This window comes from Peromyscus maniculatus, chromosome 8 (assembly GCF_049852395.1).
Source record: "Peromyscus maniculatus bairdii isolate BWxNUB_F1_BW_parent chromosome 8, HU_Pman_BW_mat_3.1, whole genome shotgun sequence".
In the NCBI taxonomy this organism is placed as follows: domain Eukaryota; kingdom Metazoa; phylum Chordata; class Mammalia; order Rodentia; family Cricetidae; genus Peromyscus; species Peromyscus maniculatus.
In genome coordinates this window covers 52,276,600-52,295,000 of record NC_134859.1, presented here as the reverse complement: position 1 = coordinate 52,295,000, position 18,401 = coordinate 52,276,600, and the positions used below count along the sequence as shown (strand labels likewise).

Sequence of the window (18,401 nt, the reverse complement as noted above, 5' to 3'; positions counted from 1 at the left end):
CCTTCCTGTAATGGCTGTGCGTGCCATGAACCAACAGCTCTAGCCGCCACATTCTGGAATTCATCACTCTTTCAAGCTCCAGAGGCTGCTCCCAGGCAGCCACTAAGCAGAGCAAGGACACTGAAAGGCCCAGTGAGGACATCCCAATGACTGCCAGCACTGTCTTAGAGTGTCACGGCCTAGGTGCTTCTTACCTATCCTTCCTCCCTGTCCTTTATCCCTGTACTGATTCCCAGATGGGGGCCAGGTCCTCATGACATGGGCTTTCCCAGCCACAGGTCCCTGCCCGGTTTCCCTTGGTGGCTGTCCTCTCAATAAACTCCTAGCAATGTCATTGACTCTAATCCCTTCTTGGTGGGGTTTTGAGGTCACTGAAAGTAACTTCTTGGTTAGTCCTGGGGTCTCTGCTGGGTGAGCTGCTGTCTTCTCCTGTTCTCACTGTGCAGGGAACATCTGCATAGCAAGTAACTAGAAGAGAGAAAGGGCAGCATTCCTCTAAACTCGCCAGTGTGTACACATGGCCAGGGAGCCTGCACACTTTACATTAGCTCTAGGTTAAAAGACTGCCAAACCTGACACCCCAGTACTCATGAAGCTGAGGCAGGAGGACCACTAGTTCACTGTCAACCTGGGATATATAGTGTTTTCCTTCCTTCCCCCGCAAGCCCAGGCAGTGAGTGAGTTTGGTGAGTAATAGGGGTGTGTTGGTACTCTCCATCGGCTGGAGGGTAGTAGTAGACCTAGTCCTCGCCGATGCATCTGGCTGACCACTACCCTTGACTTTGAAGATAGCTTGGAGAAAGTGTGGTGACAAGAAGTGTCCCCGGCCTGGGCACTGGGACTCAGAAGAGGGAATCCTGCTGGGGGTCTCCAGGAAATAGCAGAGGCTGTAAAGTCAGAAATAATAAAGACAATGGAATTCACCATCCTCTTTCTTTCCAAAGAATGCCCAAATCTTCTCAGCCCGCTTTTCTGGGGTGTTTTCATCATCTGGAAGGTGTTTCACATCCTCAGGCTTGATCATTTTGAAAATAGCCTGTAGCAGACCGAGAGAAAGATCTAGTCACAAGGAGCAGTAAGGGCTTAGTGGTAATGAGAAATCCGTGTCTCGCACTACACACAAATCTACCAGAGATGGATTAAAGACTTAATTTTCCAGCCCAAACTATATAATTCCTGGAGGGCGCATTAAGCTTCATGACGTTGGTTGTGATAATGATATTTGAACTATTGGGATTATATTACAACTTAAGAAGCTTCTACACAGCGAAGGAGACAACAAGATTAGATAACCTTGGGATAGGAGAAAATGTTTACAATCCTTTGATAAGGATTACTTTAATAAGGGATTAATATATAGCATATATGAAGAACACCTCCAACTCAATGCTAAAACAGTAAGTGCCATTGAGGGTGGTGGAAAAAGAGAAAGAGGCCAGCCTGGTCTACACAGGGAGCTCCAAGATAGCCAGGGCTACATAGTGAGACTCTGTCTCAAACAAACGAACAAACAAACAAACAACAAACAAATAAACAAAACCACACACAGAAGCAAACAAAACAATAAACAACTGAATTAAAAACAGACAAGGGAACTGGACAGGCATTTCTTTAAAAAACATAAATAAAAAAGAGAGATGGCCAACAAGTATGTGAAAAGGTGCTCAGCTTCATTAGTCATTAGGTCCAATGGAAATCAAGACCATAGCAAGGTATCCCTTCCACCTGCTGGGACAGCTACTCTTGCAAAAGCTTGCTTTGTCTGGGTCTCTTGTCAGATGGGGCTGGGGACATGGCTCAGTGGTAAAGCTCTAGCTTGCGGGAGGCCCAGGTTTGATCCTCAGCGCAGCAATAAACACTCCCACCCCAGACACAAAGACCAGAGGTAAGTGCTGGAGAGGATGTGTAGAAAAGGAAGCCCCTGGTCATTATTTGGGCCACCACATCATTACTTCTCTTTCTTGATACCCAAACAGCCTGGAGCATCAGGTGCCCTCCAAGGCAACAAGTTTACAGTCCAGGTGCCTACCAAAGCCCCACACGTTTTACTGAATCAAAATTCCTGAGGGCGGGACCCAGGCATCATTAGCACCTTTGAGACCTTTGTAAGGGACAGTGAATATGGAGGAAAACTTGCTTTTTAGTGTGCCATTTGACTTTTCTGACTAGACGCCATAGTTTTGTTCAGGAAAAAAAAAGTAAGAAATAGAAATATCCCAACAATTATCTCACAGCAGCGCCGAGGTTGAAGTTTGGGGGCCACTAGCACAGACCCTGCCTCCTACAGGCTTGAGAGAATCAAACAGTGTCTTCTGGGTCTGCAAGGTTCTCTTTCCCAGTTCTCTAGCAGGACTAACCAGATGTTGGCCTATGACCATAAAGGCTAACATCTATCTACACACTCACATCACTCTTCTAAGCATTTTTAGATTAATTCTCAAGAGAACCTTACAGAGAGGATGTTGTTGGTCCCATTTTACAGGCAGCAAGCAAACCTGGAAACATCAAACTCCTGCAAAGTTACCCAGGGCAGCAGAGATTCTAACACGGGCAGATAAGTTCTAGAATCTGCATTCTTGCATTATACCTGAGTCTGCTTATCTCATTTCTGAAGATCATGGACTAGGTTAGGGACGTGGAAGGGAGATGTGAACAAGATTTGCAAATGTCTGCTTGGGACACAGAAATCCCCTTAGATACCCTCCAGCTGAGGGAGGAATCCAGAGAAAGGCTGGGTGTTGGGCCCAGGGATCCCCTCCAGCCTCTTCTCTCTCCAATTGAGGACAAAGCCAGACGTGCTCCTGACCTATATGAATGAGATCAGAGAATTGGACAAGGTGGTACCTGTTTATCCCAATTGACCTTATGACATTTCCATAGGATAGAATTTTAAGTAGCTCTTAACATATTTTTAATCTGGTTGAGGTCACATCTGTAATCTCAGTTACTGTGGGGACTGGGGCAAGAAGGCAGAGAACCTGAGGACAGCCTGAACGGCACAGGGAGACTCCCAGAAAAATAAAATGTTTCTGAAAAACTTGTGATGAAATAGAAAATATTCATAATAAAAGAATAACAGAAAAGGCATGGGGAAAAGTCACATGTAAATATGTTAGGATTCCTCCAATCGAGGACAAAGCCAGAAGTGCTCCTGACCTATATGACATCAGAGAAGTGAACAAGGTGGTCCCTGTTTATCCTGATACCAGGTTTCTAGGATTCTACTGGCTCAGCAGCTCTAGGTCCAGCCAGGTTCACAGAGGACACTCAAGGCTAGAGATCCTCAGTTGTTAGGCAGCCTCAGACCGTGGGTAAGTACATTGACAAGAGAACCTGGGCAGCTGCTGCCTTTGACCAAACCCCCTGCCTCCCTGGAGACTCAAGGACACTACAAAAGGGTAACAATGCCTGGACTTCAGGAGGGTCAACATCCATAAGAAATGCCCTTGCCCACTGGTGCTAGGACGAGAAGGACACCAACCCCGGTAGTCCAGGGAAGGGGTTTTATAGGCAGCACACAGACCCCCTGAAATGAACAGAAGTATAGATGACTCCCAGAATTCCTCTCTCCTGATCTACCGGCACCATGTCCAGGCATGATGGCTAAATACTGGCTGTGACTGGCTATCTGTGTGACCTCTCCTCCAACGTTGAGCGGGCTGGTGGTAGAGTGGGAGGGAGTCAAGCCCTCAGGGTTCTGGGAAAGGCCATAGAAATCATCAAAGCCTCACCCTGGACCAGGGGAGGTTATATGCATTTCCCACGGTCTTATAGTGAGTTGGTGTCAGAGCTGGCACAAGAACTCATCATTTCTGGCTTCCAGACCAATGCTTTCACAATGACCTTGTGACCCGGTGACGATGGAGGCCTTGGACTCAGCCTCTCCTCCCTGCCTCTTCTCTCTGCTCCTCTCCTTCCTCTTTTCCTAGAAGAGCATCAACCTAGCACTCTTTAGGTGGCTTTGAATTGGTCCCCACCCCGTGCCACCCAGGGACTCCAAAACTAACCCAGAGGAGGTTGCTCTGCAGGCTTTGCCCCACAGACAGTGAGAGCACCACATGTTGGACCCTTTTCCAGAGATGACCTAGCCTGCCCCTCGCTACAGGCCTTGCTATCATGTTTGTGGTTTATCCTAATAAGGGACAGGGAGAATTTTGCAAGTAAAAAAGCATGATTACAAATGCACCAAACATTACACAAAATATGAAGAATATTGTCCCTTCTAACAGGAATGGAATTCAAAAAATAAAGCAAGTGATAGGGATGGGGCGGGGTGGGGGGCTGGGTTAGGAGGAAAATCGGAAGACACTCAAAGAAAGAACTTCAGTGACATGATATGGGGGGAAATTGAAGTTCTCTGATGTCTAAAACTATAGGACGCTTGAATGATTGACCTTAAGACATTTCCATAGGGTAGAATTTTAAGTAGCTCTTAACATATTTTTAAACTGCCTGTGGTCACATCTGTAATCCCAGCTCCTGTGGGGACTGAGGTAAGAAGGCTGAGAACCTGAGGACAGCCTGAACGGTACAGGAAGACTCCTAGAAAAATAAAATGTTTCTGAAATATCTGTGATGATATAGAAAATACTCATGATAAAAGAATAACAGGAAAGGCATGGGGAAAAGTCACATGTAAATATGTTAAGATTCCGGAACTGTCTTAAAGCAGATAAAACACTGGAAAGGCGTGTAGCAATGTACTAACAGTCAGTACATGGATTATGGATTTTAGTCTGCAACATCCCTTTGGCATCGTTTCTAAATTTCACAGACTGCTTATATATCAGATAGAAAGGAACTACTTGTAAGATAGCAAAAATACTCAGAACAAACCGTAGGCAGAAGGGAGAGGAGACAGAGAACTCCACAGATCGGATCAGGAACCTTGAGGATCCCTGCCTAGGCCCACCACACCAGGATTAGGAAGAGAACCAATCAGGACCAATCTAGGAATCTACCATGTCCCCCGCTGTGGTCAATGCTTTATAATTGAAGCATATGTGTTTCAACTTTACTGTCGTAGAATCTACATGTGTGTTACTGAATAAAACAAAACAACCCCCCCCCCAAAAAAAAAACCTGAAGACTTAATGGGAAAGGGGAAAACGTGTGAGAGAGGAAAGGAGGAAGAGAAGAGAGGGAGAGAGGAGGGGGAGGAGGGAAGAAGGAGGAAGGGAAAATTTGAACTGTATTAGGAAACACCCCGATTGTTCTTTGGGAAGCAGATGACACTACGGGGAGGTACCCCCTAATTCTCTCGGTACGTTGGAGGTCCTTCCTTTTCCCACTCCACTGGGCTACACAGCATCTGTGCCCTCCACCCCATGCCCTCCTCCCCGGGGATCCCACACAGGTGGCCGGGACAGAGACACACTGACCATGACGATCTCCAACACCTCATTCTTGCTAATGGCCCCGTTGCCATCCACGTCGTAGAGCGAGAAGGCCCACTCGAGCTTCTGTGTGGGCTTGCCCGCCGTGGTCATGTGCAGCGCGATCACGTACTCCTTGAAGTCCAGGGTACCATCGCTGTTGGCATCGAAGCTGCGGAACACGTGCTGCGCGTAGGCCTTAGGGTCTGAGTCCGGGAAGAACTTGGAGTAGATGCTTTCGAACTCCTGCCGCGTGATGCGGCCGCTGGGGCACTCCTTCAGGAAGGACTGGTACCAGGCACACAGCTCCTCCTCCGTAAACTTGGTGTTGAGCTGCAACTCCTCCAGGATCTCCTTGGACAGAGCCCCGCTCTTGCTGTTCCCCATGGTGAGGGAGAGTGGGCGCCGTGGGGGCGGGAGGGACAAGTGTGGTCGCCTGGCTAGCGAGGCTGTGGGCAGCTGTAGGGTGGAGACCCAGGTGCTGATGGATTAGGGGGGGATTTGCAGACAGTCCCTCCCAGTCCTTCGAAGGAGGAGGGGCACAGAGCCCTCCTGAGATTAAAATAAAGAGCTGAGAGTAGTCACTCACCTCCTCTGTGTCTGCTGAGAAGAAAGGACCAGAGTGGGGACCCTTGAATCAGGCATTCTCCTGCACTCAAGTCCTGGAAAAGTCATCCTGGTCCCTGTGTGTGTTCCCCCATCCCAGGGGCTCCCACAGGACCTTGTAAGGCTGTGGTTAGGGATTTGGGGGCTCCAGGTAGCTGGGTTTAAAATTCCAGCCCTGCCACTTAACCTAGGGCATCTTCTTCTTCTTTTTTTTAATTAAGAAAAATTTTTAATTCATTTTACATACCAATCAAAGATCCCCCCCATTCCCTCCTCCTGCCCCCTCTCCAAACCCACGCCCATTCCCTCCTACAAGAAGGTAAGGCCTCCCATGGGGAGGTACATTTAGAAGAGGCAGGTCCAAGCTCCTCCCCCGCCTCAAGGCTGTGCCAAGGTGTCCCATCATGGGTAGTGGGCTCCAAAAAGCCTGGTCTTAACCTCTCTCTGCATGGGATGCCTTTCTAATCCTTCACCCAGTCACCTTTTCAGCAAGGCCTTTTATCCACCACTCTAATGATGGCACCCCTTCCCCACGTCCATTGGTAGACCCCAAACTGTCTGTCAGAATGGACGTTCCCGGAAAGGGAAGGATTGTGTTCCTACCAGTTGTTACCTCCATTGCCAGAACAGTGACAAAATAGCTCAAACTGACCCGAGGAAGTGCTGAACACACACACACACACACACACACACACACACACACACACACACACAGGCACGCACGGTCCCCAGACTCACCAAGAGTCCGCTTAAATGTTTTGACTTTACCACAGTACAAAACATGCCCACACAACTGCAGGAGATCCCTGCCCCAGAGGGTTTAGTGGCGTGGAAGGGTTCTGAGCGGACTGAAGTGGGCAAGCCGAGTCACAGAGCTCAGGGGGTCAGGTGAACGGTAAGCATGCTCACTTACAGTGTGTTCGACTTAAGACAGGGCCATGGAGACCTGGCCCTGTTGTAAGTCAAGCACTGCTGTTATTGTTCCTCAGTAACAAGGGTAAAATAAAGCTGCTGAGGAAGGGTGAGCAGGCAGACTGAATGAAAGCAAGCAGACCAAGCAGGTGGCAAGGGACAGAGAGGCCTGCCACACTGGCAGAGGACACAGGTGAATGAGTCATTCAAACCTAGTCACAGGGGTTGTAAGATTTTGTGGTCCTTGCTGTTTTCGCGCACCGTTCATGGCTGCCCCTCCCCCACCCTCGTTATTTCTTTGGAGGCTGGAACACGGTTGGGATAGAGTGATGCTGTCCTTTTGCCTGACCCTCCATACAACACTGAGCATTGCAAACTGAGATTTCTTTTTTTCCAAGCATCCCCTAGAAACTAAGTATCTATTACCACCTTTTTCTGCTTTTGTCAAGGCCTTCTCTGCCTTAGTCAGGGTTACTGTTGCTATGATGAAACACCATGACCAAAAGCAAGATAGGGAGGAAAGGGCTTATTCGGCTTATGTTTCTACAACAGTGTTGGCTTCTGTTGCTACAGCAGTTCATTGAAGGAAGTCAGATCAGGAACTCAAACAGGACAGGAACCTGGAGGCAGGAGCTGATACAGACAGAGGCCATGGAGGAGTGCTGCTTACTGGCTTACTCCCCATGGCTTGTTCAGTCTACTTTCTTATAGAACCCAGGACCACCAGCCCAGGGATGGCCCCACCCCTAATGGCCCTCCCTCTTTGATCTCTAATTAAGAAAATGCCCTATAGGCTTGCCTACAGCCCGATCTTATTGAGACATTTTCTCAATCGAGGCTCCCCCCCTCTCTGATGACTCAACTTGATGTGTCAAGTTGAAATAAAAACCAGTGCACTGCTCTACCCTATGAGAAAGTTGAGTGATAAGATGCTTATTTTAGAAGGACCCTGTTTTATTATAGAGGACTGGGCTTAGAGCTGGTTGTATGAAGTGAGGCCATGTTGAGGACGGGGCCCTCAACCCCATGTTGGGGTCAGATGCTTTCCCTAGGTTCATACTGTCAGAGCTGATTGCACTAGGGGATATCCAGCTGTTGTCCAGGGACAATGACTGGTTCTTGCAGGTGGGTAAAAGCACCACGCCCTCTGGGATCACAGGTGACCAGAGCTGTGAATGGACAGGAGGAAAATCTGCGTTGGAGTTGGATTTTTTTTCCACTCCAGAGTCAGATTAATGTTGCAAGATCTTTAAGCTACTCAAAAGAAATGCTGAAATCATATTTTAAGGAATTTTTGGTGTGTGTGTGTGTGTGTGTGTGTGTGTGTGTGTGTGTGTGTGTGTGTGAGAGAGAGAGAGAGAGAGAGAGAGAGGTATATGTGCATATGTGAGCCTGTGTATGCACATGAAGGCCAGAGGAGGATGTCATGTGTCCTGTTCTATGACTTTTTCTTTTACTCCTTGAGGGGGTTGTATCTTTTACTGAACCTGAAGCGTCTTGGTTTCCAGCAAGCCCAGTCTCTGCTCCCTCACAATACTGGGGTTACAGACTCATGTACAAACACACCTGGTTTCTATGCAGATTCTGATTGAACTCACAATTGCATAGCGATTGTTCTTAACCTCAGAGCACTCCAAAGAACTGAAATTGATATCAGATCTTTAAAACACAATTTCTTAAAACATTCACATATATATGCATATATGATTATGTGTTTGAGTATATATATGTGTGTGTATTGTGTGTGTGTGTGTGTATGTGTACATGGACATGACATGAATATGGAGGTAAGAGGGCAATGTACAGGAGTGTTGGTTCTGTTTTACCCTGTGGATTACAGAGATGGAACTTGGATTACGAGGCTTGGCTGCCAACATCTTTACCCACTGAACCATCTCAATTTCAGCCAGCAGGAAGTTTGTTTGCAGCCCAGCATGGTGCTGGGGGCCAGGAGGCCACAGCAAGCTTTCTAAGTAAATGATGGGGAAATAAATCAGCCCAAGACAGGGAGTTGCACACTGTAGTAGCTCAGGTATGAGCCCAGAACACAAGGAAGAACCCTCATGGGTGTGTTAGATTCAAATTCTTGCCATGGAGAGGGAAGGTGGGCAGAGCCCTTGGCTTAGCTGGGATCAGGGGAGACATCTGGAACCCCAGTGTTGCTATGTAAGATGAGGTGTGGGTGCTCAAGGTATGAATTATGAAGAACAGACCCCAGAAGTCTCCAGGCAGGTATGTGAAACGTATATAGCCTGTTTGCTAACAGGCCACTGATGGTGGAAGCAGGTCTTCACTGCTGGGAGAGCCACCTGTCAGGTCCACTGTGAATCAGCTTCCTGTCACGGTGACAAAATACCCGAGACAATCAATGCAAGAAGAGAAGCTTCTCTTGGTTCACAGTTTTTGTGGTTTCTGTCCACAGTCATCCTTGTGTGCCTGTGCGGAGGCAGCCTATCAGAGTGGGTGTGCCGTGGGTGTGCCAGGGCGGCGGGGGGCGGTGAGAAGAGACCAGGGCATCAAGGAACTTTCCAAAGGCACACCCCCAAATACCTAACTCCCTTACCCGAGGCCCCACATCATTTTTTTTATTAAGAAAATTTTTTATTCATTTTACATACCAATCAACAATCCCCCTCTTCCCTCCTCCCGCCCCTCCAACTTCCCCCTCCCAAACTACCCCCCCATTCCCTCCTACAAGAAGGTAAGGCCTCCTATGGGGAGCTACATATAGTAGAGGCAGGTCCAACACCACCCCCTGCCCCACACACACCGGGGATGGATTCTTGGATTCTGATCCTACTGCCAGGGGGCCCCTTAAGCAGATCAAGCTACACAACTGTCTCCCTATTCAGAAAGCCTAGTCCAGTCCCACTTCTTAAAGGTCCTACCACTTCCCAACAGTGTGCTATGGCCTGAGAGGACAGTATCTAAAACATTGTCCACCTTGGCACTGCTTAGGAAAGACATAGAAGGTCACATGTCAAAGTGCTGGCTTACCCCCTCCTTGCCCCCCCCACGCCCCGCTGCCACCCCCCCACCACGCATGCACATCCTACCCAATGTACTACCAGAGGAGTTTTCAGGAAATATTAAGGATAGGGGAGAGAGGAGAGAGGAGAGAGGAGAGAGGAGAGAGAGAGAGAGAGAGAGAGAGAGAGAGAGAGAGAGAGAGAGAGAGAGAGAGAGAGAGACTCTTTTCCCACAGCTTAGGAGAGAATATTATTTCCTAGTAGGAGTGCTTTCTCACCTGCACCCTCACCCCCCTCCAGGAGGCGTTTGCTCTCAAATATGATTAGAAATGGGCCAGTTCCATTGAAGACCCACTCACCCACTCACCCCAGGCCGCGCTGGAAGCGTATGCAATTATGGAACAGCAGGGTAGCCTACCATCCCCCTGGGGGAAGGGAGGAAACTCTGAGTCCTGTCTGAGAGCTGGGTGGACGTGCACCCCGGTGAACCGGACAGATGGGCGGCTGTAAACGCAGGTGACCTGCAAGCTTGACAGTGAGTGTGAGCCACAAAAGCCACACAAGAGAAGGAGAGTCTGCTATCATCTGACCGCCACACATGCACACACGTGTGCACACACGCTAATAACGCATGTGTTTTAAAGTACCTCGAGGGTGTCAGGTTGTCTTCATGAGTCTGGCCTGCGAGGCAAGGCTGCCACCAGGTCACAGTTTTACAGTGGCTTTAAAGACCTGTCTCTGGCCCTGGCGTATGCTGCTCCTGAATGGCCAATTCAGAAACAGGGTCCACGTTTGCTAATTCTAGGCTTTGTGTATTACAGCAGCCTGTCCCCTCCCTCCTCTCTCTTTCTATTTCACTGGCTCTCTCACTCACTCACTCTCTGCTTACTCTCTTGCTCTCAAAGAGGCTGACTGCAGAGGCCCGACTCTCTATTTCCAAAGGTGAGGATCTGGGGTTGTCAAGGCAACGGGAGATCTGACAGTGAAGAGTCACAAAAGGCTTCCAACTAGGGTGGGGAGATCTCAGAGAGACCTGGGCATTCCTGTCCAGGAGGAAGCAGGTGGGATGCAGCTGGGTCCCATCTCTATTCCTCAGGTTGCTGTGCCCTGGAGGGACCCCCTGCAGGAGGGGATCCCCAGAAGGACACAGGCAGCTGTGTTGATGCTGCTGAGAGTGAGGGGTCACGACCCAGAGGTTTGTTTGAAAACCTGCATAAACATCTTCTTTCAGAGGGAGCACTCATGCTCCTCAGCCAAACAAGTTTGCTGAAGATGATGTATTGCGAACCGATTTGTTAAGTCTGAGTTGGGCCCATAAACTTGCCTGGTGCCCCGAAGAAAGACGATGGCTGTCGCTGCGAGGGAGAAGGCCATTTGTGTTGCTCCTTTTGGCCTCGCCTGGGCCAAGCAGCCTAGGCTCCCTAGAGGCCAGCTCTGAATCCCATCCTTAAGCAAAGCTCATCTGTTTATGAGCTCAGACCCCAGCCCTCATCACATTCCTCCACGTCGCCTGCTCTGAGCTAAGGACAAGGGGCCCCTTGACAACCCCTGGTCTGGAGTCAGGGCTTCAAACAGTCTGTATCGGCAGCGGAAAGGGGAGCCGTGGTAATGCAGCCTGGTAAGGGCTCTCAAGTACAGCCATCCTCACTGTGGGAAAGGGCTGCCTGTCCTTCTTGCGTGGACCCAGATTCTCAGAGTCAGCTCAGAACTTCTCAGCCTGCTATACCACACTTCCACCTACCAAGACCTTGGCTCTATCTCCAAAGAACACCCAGGTCCTGACTGCGCTCCCAAACCCACAATGTGGTGAACACCCCCTGTAGGGAGCAACACTCCCCCCACCTAGCATGTGTCCTTTTCAATGTTGGTATATACAGTGAAGAGGCCTGCATCCTCTAGAGGTGACATCCAAGGATTACAGCAGCTAGTGCCTCCCTGTCAACTCTCCCTGCCCCATCCTGCCCCCATTTCCTTGAGTGGATTCTCCCAGCTTTCTCCTCTGCTGCCACACTGGTCTCAAACACTTAGCATGGCTTCCTCTAAAGCAGTGGTTCTCAACCTTCCTAATGCTGCAACCCTTTAATACAGTTCCTTATGTTTTGGTGACCCCGCCCCCCAGCCATAAAATTATTTCATTGCTACTTCATAACTCTAATTTTGCTGCTGTTGTGAATCGTACTGTAAATATCTGATGAGCAGGATATCTGAAGTTCGATCCCTGTGAAAGGGTTATTCGATCCTCCAAGGGGTCGCAACCCACAGGTTGAGAACCACTGGTCTAGAACTTTCCTCCCTGAAACTTGTCAGGCTTCCTCCCTCATCTGCTTGTGCCTCATCAATTGAGATCATCTCTCCAGGGCCACTCCAGCCACCCTGGTTTAACACCCAGCCTTGCCATCCTGGTCCCTCCACACTTTATGTTCTGCAGCTGCTCAGAGTGATGCCCTTAATAGCTCCCCGGGCTTTTTCTATCTGGTCCTCTTATCCAGAAGGCACAAAGGCTGCTTGTTCCATTCACCAGACAGATTCAGAGAGGAGAGTGACATGAAACACATTCAGTAGTTATTGAAGACATGAATGGAGGAATGAGTAAAGAGACAATAGCAGCAACCGCAGAGGAGGATGGGAAACAGGAAGTCAGGGAGCAGGAGGCACAAGGCTGGGACCAGTAACGTGTCCATCTGGGTATCCAGGTTCTGGGGGTCCTTTGTCCTTCAGCTAAGTTATCAAGATGAAACCATCACCAGCATCTCGAGTCCAGAGGAATGTTGAGACTTGTCTGTAGGAAGGAAAGTACATGGCCTTCTAGGAAAGAGGGTCCCTAGGGGACTCATCGTCTCTGGAGAGTTTATTTTTCATGGGACAAATCTAAGCATCTCAAGTGTACACAGAGATGGAGGAGTGGGAGGGGGAGGGGAGAAGGATGGCACTGAATTTCCTAAAAACACTTGGTAATAGTGTGGGTCAATTATACATAGCAAACGCCTCCAAAATTTAAACTCTAATTTAAACATTTAATTCTTTAGAATTAATACACACAGATGCTATTATGGGGTGGGGGGAGGCGAACAGCCTCCAATGGGATCAGAGTTTTGACAGTGTTACTTACAACTTATATTACATCCATTTTATTTACTGGTCTAGGCAGCCGGAGCACGGAAAGATATACAGCGTGGAATAAACACATTCATCCTGGGTGAGGAATGCTGGCAGGAAACACCGCCTTTCAACATTAAAAATGTATAAAGTGTTTAGCAAAAGTTACAGAAAACAGACCAAACAAGCAAATTTATTTTGTTAGAAAATTCCACGTTCGTGGGGCTTGCCGATGTGCTCAGGTCGCAAAGGAATGCCGCTGGACATCTCTTTCCCCAGGGAAGGGAAAGACACACAGAGTCGGGGCCCTCACCCAGGCTGGCTGGTGTCCCTTAGAATGTTGGTGCCTGGGTCCAAAAACCTGTCTGCCGAGGGAGCTGCAGGGGAGGGACAGGGAAGCACATAGAAGTCCTGACAGGGTATGACCTTGGGGTGCAGGAGACACTGGGAAACATGGCAGAACCCGTCTCAGCTCTTTCTTTCTGCCCCGGGGTCACTATTAGGAACACCCCTCAAACACAAAGGGGCCACATCCCCCATATCACCCTGTAAGAATCTAAAGGCCACCCCACTCCCCCAGCCCAAGCCCCCATAGTCCAGTCCCGGAGAGCCACACTCAGCACTAGAGGATTAGGACAGGGGAGCCTTGATCTTGGGTCCCTGTTGAAGCTGCCTTGAAGCAGGTCCTTCACCTCAGAAATGACTAACCAGCAGTTGAGGGGTTGGAGGAGCCCCTTACTTCGGGCGGTCCTAACCGCTTTGCCTCCCATATGAGACCCTTGGGATCTGACACCCCAGTTCTGACCCTCACCTGGATCTAGGAATGCCTTGGTTTACGTGGAGCTTCACAAGCGCCTTCTAGGATCCACTTTTCATTCAGCAGTAACTGACCAAGACAGCTTGGAGGAGTAGGCCCCATGGGGCCCCGCCCACAGTCTGGAGGAGTAAGCCCCAGCTAGGGCCCTGCTCAAGCTAGTCTTCGTGTGACTGCGGGCAAGTCCAAGTACAGCCAGAAACAAGGACTTGATCTGCTGGCCCTGTCGTTACAGCTGTCCTGACTCCTGGGGACAGACCCAGAAGGTACTGGTACTGACTTACAGTTTCTTTGAAACAGTTCTGAGAGGAACTAATTAATTCTCAGCTTGTGACATGATTTTGTTCCATTTGGTTTTACCTAGAAAAGTGCCTATCATGAGGATTCTGGCCACAGCTGTGCAGATGACACCAGGTGTCACATGATCACGTGCATAGGGTTCAAGTAGGCAATGAGGGGATGGGGGAGGACACCGAATCTGAAGGCCTCAGAGACCTCCTAGGACAAGCACCCTCAGTTGGCAGGTTACGCAACAGATTCAGGGAAGGGTCAAGCCGTGCCCACGGGTCATTGCTCAATAAATTGCCCTGAAGACTGAGGTGACAGCCCCCTGAGGGACAGGATCTTCCTGCACTGAGAGGTATACTGCTGCCTCAGTGGAGGGTGACACTCTGTTACCACCCCTTCCTGCTTTTCATACTGACCCCAAACTAGAATCACCAACAAAGTGAGTGTAGCATCAGGACTACTCAAGGTCACCGCTGGGGTCTGGGGAAGGAGCCCCAGACATGTAGGAAGCAATGGGTTGGAATCAGTTATACACAGAGACTGGGGGTCTGGGGCTGTGACTTCCAGGGCATTAAAAACTCATTTTAAAACTAAGGAAACCCTGGGGTCCACCCATGTGATGGAATTCTACTCAGCAGTGAAAGGGGATGCACTCTGTGACACACACAGTATCATGGCTGACTCAGAAGGTTGTATCAGTGTGGCTCCATTTACACGGCATTGTAGAAAAAGGCAGAACTATAGGGACAGAATATTGATCTGGTTGTTAGATCAGGGGTGAGAAAATGGAACTGACATGAAGACATGCCAATCTTGGTTGTGGTGACAAGATCCTAGATATTAAGGTTCAAAGAATTGCATTCCTTGAAAGGTGAATTTTACTATATTTTCATCACACCTCAGTTACCTTAAAAAGGAGAGGTGGAAGGTTACTTTTTGGCATGTGAACTATGGGGATGAGGGCGTCTCCAGGCTAAGCCATCAAGCAGCTGACCTGCTTCGTCACTTTGTATCTGTAAAATGCCTTCCTTAGCTTCATAATAACAGCAGGTCTTCAGACACTTAAGTTTTCCTTGTCAAGGCTACTCACAGCTGGGAGCAAGCCCCCCAACAAGCCAAGATCTTTTGACACCTTTTGAGTTTTATGGCTTGTATTTCCATGAAGGGGCTTTGGCTTAGCCAAGAGTCCCATGCGCCCATCCACTACCCTGGCAACTGGCTGGATTTCACAGAGGGAATCGACACAAACCCCATCAGGAATTTGAATACTCCGCTTCAGCTATTAACCAACCATCGCAGAGATCCTCCTGAGACAACAGGGTCTTGTGTGGAGGTAGAAAGGTGGCCCCCACAGCAATCTCAGAGACAGCTCAGGGCTGCTGTCCACATCCTTCAAATGGCCTGTGCCCTGTGGGACTGTTCAAAAGTACTAGAAAATAATGAAGAGTAACAAGTACCTCTTCCTGGAGGTTGTCATGGTAACAAACCCATTTTTTTTTTTTTAACAACATTCATTTTAGAGATTTTTTTTTTTTTTAAAATCAGGCTTTTGCAGACAAAGCTTAAGTGAATGCACTCCTGGGCGGGGGCAAGGAGAAAGGGCTGTACTGCTCTCAGCCTGGACAATGGATGCTCGCCCACCCTGAACAAACCCAGTCAAATCCTCTCAGAACTTAAGCACTAACATGTTCACAGACGCATGATAACAGGGCTGGGGGTAGTTAAGTGGTGGAGCACTGGACTGGATACATGCAGCTCTGGGTTGGGTCCCTGGCACAGAACGAGGACCCCAACAATAGCTTGAACACTCCACGTCCGGGATGTGCTTTCAGGTTCTCCATCTTCTTGATTTCACCCACAGGGTGCTGTGAAGGTGGTTGGACACCTGACTCATAGTTCTGGGTCTCATTTCCTGGCACCCTCGTCCTCCTTGTTCTCACGATTCCTATTTGTAGCACAAGGAAAGGTACTGAGAAGCAATCAAAGCCGGTTTTGAAATTGGAGCTGGGTACGAGTTTGGTAGTTACGAGACTACTCGGATCTTGCTGTTGGATTAAGATCTCCCAGCATAGTTAATACTTTAAGGATCCGAATGCAAAGTGGAATTCTGCCTTCTCCCCGGAAGGGTCTAAACACACCTTTTCTACCTGTGGGTGGAGCAGACTGGAGAGTGTCCCCTTGGACACTAGACTAGTTCCAGCTCTTAGCACCCAGTTCCAAGCATTCACTGAGAAAATGAGTGTGCAAAATGAACGGATGCAGAAAACCCAGCATACATCCAGTACCTCTGAGAACTCAAATGGGGCAGAGAGGGAAAGCTGACATTATCTCAGGAAGAGGGGAGTCTACACAAAATAGGTCGGAGGGCTTGTTTGGAGGACAGAGCCATAGCCTGTCCTCAGAGAGACCACACATTGCTTGTCTATAACAAAACGCTTCATGAACGAACGATGGGAGGAAGAGGGGGAAAAGGAGGAAAAGGTGGATGTGGACAGACTGAAAAGGAGGTGAGTTGGCAATGGGGAAGGAATGGCCTCAGAATGAATTGGATCACATCAGCCAACTGGGGTTTTGCTGGAGGAAGTAACATCTCAGAGGATGCTGAACCCTTTGGATGGGGGTAAGGGAACAAAGTCATGAGCCACACTGTGGTTCCCCAAAACCCTGTGTATGACAAGACTTAGAATTTGACCGTCACTCACAAATTAGGTTGCTAAAGCACTAGCACCCATTTTTTTTTTTTAAATACAGAAACCAGGAAATAATATTCTAATATTGAGAGCTGGTGTCACGGGTCATGCTGAGCCCTGGGATGCGGAGCACGGGTTGGTGAAATGTCCTCATGATGGCCTTTGTGGTTGAGATGTTTCAGTAAGAAAAGTGACAATGCTTAGTTTGCTTTAGTGTATTAGGCATCTGCCTAAGAATCATGAGAGATGGTTCTGTGGATGAGGTGCCCAAAAAAGGGTCGAGATTAGTAAACTGTCTGCTATTAGTTAGCGTGTACGACTGAAAGATGCGAGTTCTGCTCAGAGGATTCTGCCCTCTGGGGAGATAGACAAGTCACATACAAAGTCACCTGTGGGAAAGATGAGGAAGGATGACCTCCCAGGGTGCAAGTTCCCAGCTAGAATCTGGCCCCCTCCTGACTACACGACTTCCCAAAGTTCCTTCTCCTAGGTGGCAATAACCTACAGCCACAAGAGTCTGCACTACTGTCCAGTGCCCATCATGCACATCCACAGCTGGAACCATCGGAGAAAAACCAAGACTGACCCTGACCGCCATCCCACATGACCTGTGGCCAGCAGTCTGGGAGAGCTCCGGACAAGGCTGTCATAGGGTTGAGGAGAAGTGAGCATGTGGCAGACAAGACTTTCTGAGACTCCACCCCCAAAGCCTTTGAACATGCACACAGCTGCCTGAGGACTTTGGAAACATCTATGGAGTCTGGGAAGGAGTGTCAGGGTGAAGGCGGGGAGCTTCCTTCTTGAGAAAGAGGCTGAAAGGAAGGGCAGACTGGGACTTCCGTTGTAGACTTTCTAGCCCATGCCTGATCTGAAACAGATGGAAGCCATGATCTGGTTGGTGCCAACTGAGGTAGTTCTGTCCTGACCTCTCCAGAGTTGGGTTGGGAAGACCCCCCCCCCCCCCCGCGCCCCGCCACCGCCGCCCTGTGTGGGGGATGAAAAAACAGATGTGGGCTCCCAGAATGCAATGGGGGAAAGTAGGGAGGACTGAAAAAAAGTTGTGGGTGTGGGCTGTGACCTGCTCTGTGCCTCCTATCCTTGATTCTGACATTGTTTGGAGACAGAGACCCCCCTCCCTTCCTCTTCCGTAGCCCTGGAGATGAGAAGCCAGCTGGAGGGCAGGCTCTGGATACCCGGGGCCCAGGCATGGGATGACCACCCCGGTGGAACTCAGCAGGATCCCAGGGTTCTAGCCTCTAGTGACAAGCACAACATGGGAGTTGGAGGGGAGGCTTCGGTCTTTGAGATGGAGTCGGGGCTGCGGGTCCACCTTTAGGGCCTGGGAATATTGGGGAGCCCCTGGCTGGGTCCTCTTTCTAGAATCACCGGCTCTTTTTCTCCTCTGTGGACAGGTCAGCAGGTAATAGGGCAAATCCACTCCTCCGTGGGACCCCCCAGCCCCTCTCCTCAGCAGGACCCCCAGGACCACACAGGCGCGTCTAGATCTCCATGTCCACTGGGCGAATGTTGCCGGTTTTGTGTTCTCTGACCCAGAGCTCCCTGTCTTTGGCTGGGTCCACTTTTCTCAGCAGCTGGTCCACAGGCTCGACTGTCTGCAAGGGACACAGAGGAGGGGTCACTGTCAGAGGTG

General features: G+C 49.4%; 2 protein-coding genes across 18 annotated transcripts in view; both read right to left on the bottom strand.

The window, feature by feature from the left end:
• Nucleotides 1-5,849, bottom strand: part of Rcvrn (recoverin) — an 8,507-nt gene extending 2,658 nt beyond the window's left edge. Inside the window, exons 1-2 of the mRNA XM_006973640.4 lie at nt 5,382-5,849; nt 925-1,036 (exon numbers count right to left, since the gene is read on the bottom strand). Coding sequence (XP_006973702.1) covers nt 925-1,036; nt 5,382-5,762 — 493 coding nt within the window. The 5' untranslated portion in view covers nt 5,763-5,849. The remainder of the gene's footprint in view (nt 1-924; nt 1,037-5,381) is intronic.
• Nucleotides 5,850-12,855: 7,006 nt separating this feature from the next.
• Nucleotides 12,856-18,401, bottom strand: part of Gas7 (growth arrest specific 7) — a 244,088-nt gene continuing 238,542 nt past the window's right edge. For all 17 annotated transcript variants that reach the window (XM_015992369.3, XM_015992375.3, XM_042282231.2 and 14 more), the window contains one exon: nt 12,856-18,363. In XM_015992369.3, the coding sequence (XP_015847855.1) occupies nt 18,250-18,363 (114 nt within the window). In that variant the 3' untranslated portion in view covers nt 12,856-18,249. The remainder of the gene's footprint in view (nt 18,364-18,401) is intronic.